At 50.9% G+C, this 983-nt stretch overlaps 1 protein-coding gene across 1 annotated transcript; it reads right to left on the reverse strand.

Moving 5' to 3' along the window:
• Positions 1-154: 154 nt before the first annotated feature.
• Pmar_PMAR004607 (calmodulin-domain protein kinase, putative) lies at positions 155-944 on the reverse strand (the record flags this gene model as incomplete). Its single annotated transcript, XM_002777721.1, has 3 exons — positions 155-222; positions 288-385; positions 432-944. Coding segments are annotated over 3 exons (679 nt in total), but the record flags the coding sequence as incomplete, so codon positions are not given.
• Between the last annotated feature and the right edge of the window lie 39 nt (positions 945-983).

Consider the following 983-nt stretch of genomic DNA (forward strand, 5'->3'; position numbering starts at 1 on the left):
TTAGTCAGTTGGCTCACATCATGTTCGCGGAGGCAATAGTAGACGCTGAAAAGAAGAGGAATATTCATAGTAGTCCTATGAGAAGAGCGTGAAATCCAGTGGGAGTATCGATAGAGCAAGCGATGCGAATTCATGCTACTGGATGGGAGCTTACTGAAGGTGAATGAGCCGCCGTCTTTCGAGTCCAATAAAGTATGCCTGAAGGACTCGTATGTGATATACCTGAAAAGCCTCACAAGCTACCGAGGCTGCCAGAACAGCGATTGGATCAGTCCTAAAAGATTTACCCTTCATTGTTGGCATCAGCCTCTTTGATGAGATCCTCCACTCTAGTTCCACAGAAGCGATCACCCAGGACATTACGCAGGTTACTCAGCGAGATAACCTGAAGAAAAGAAAGAATACGCTGCCGCGAGCTGAGCGCCACTCACGCCCGAGTTGTCCACATCGAGACGATAGAAAGCATCCCGAACGTCTTGCTCTGTCAATGTGATACGATGTTGCAAACACGCTGCGAGGAATTCCGAATAATGGATTTCTTCGTCGCCAGTTTGGTCGAGCTTTCGGAAGATCTTTTCCGCTTCCACAGCATCTAACCCGAGCCGCTCCGTAAGGGCCTTGGTGAGATCCCCCAGACGTATTGTGCCAGACTCGTCAAAGTCGAGTGAACGGAACTCGTCAGCTAGAGCATCGCAGACGACCTTGGGATTGATACTGAAGGCTACGAGGCTGAGGGCCGCTCGCTTCACGTCGCTCTCCTTCGCGAATTGGCAAAGGATCTCCAGCAGGCCCGAGTCTATCAAATCAGGCTTGGGTTCCTGTATGGTCACGAAGGTTCTGATCCATTCGCTCTTGGATGCCTCCAAAGCGCTTGGACGATCGCTGGGATTTTTCTGAAGCAAGCTAGAGATGAACTCCTTAGCTAAGGGGATACACCTTCCCATCGAGGACTAGCAGCACGGCTATCGGCGAGGCTAGTTGCG

The sequence above is a fragment of the Perkinsus marinus genome (genome assembly GCF_000006405.1).
Source record: "Perkinsus marinus ATCC 50983 genomic scaffold scf_1104296951066, whole genome shotgun sequence".
Taxonomy (NCBI): domain Eukaryota; phylum Perkinsozoa; order Perkinsida; family Perkinsidae; genus Perkinsus; species Perkinsus marinus.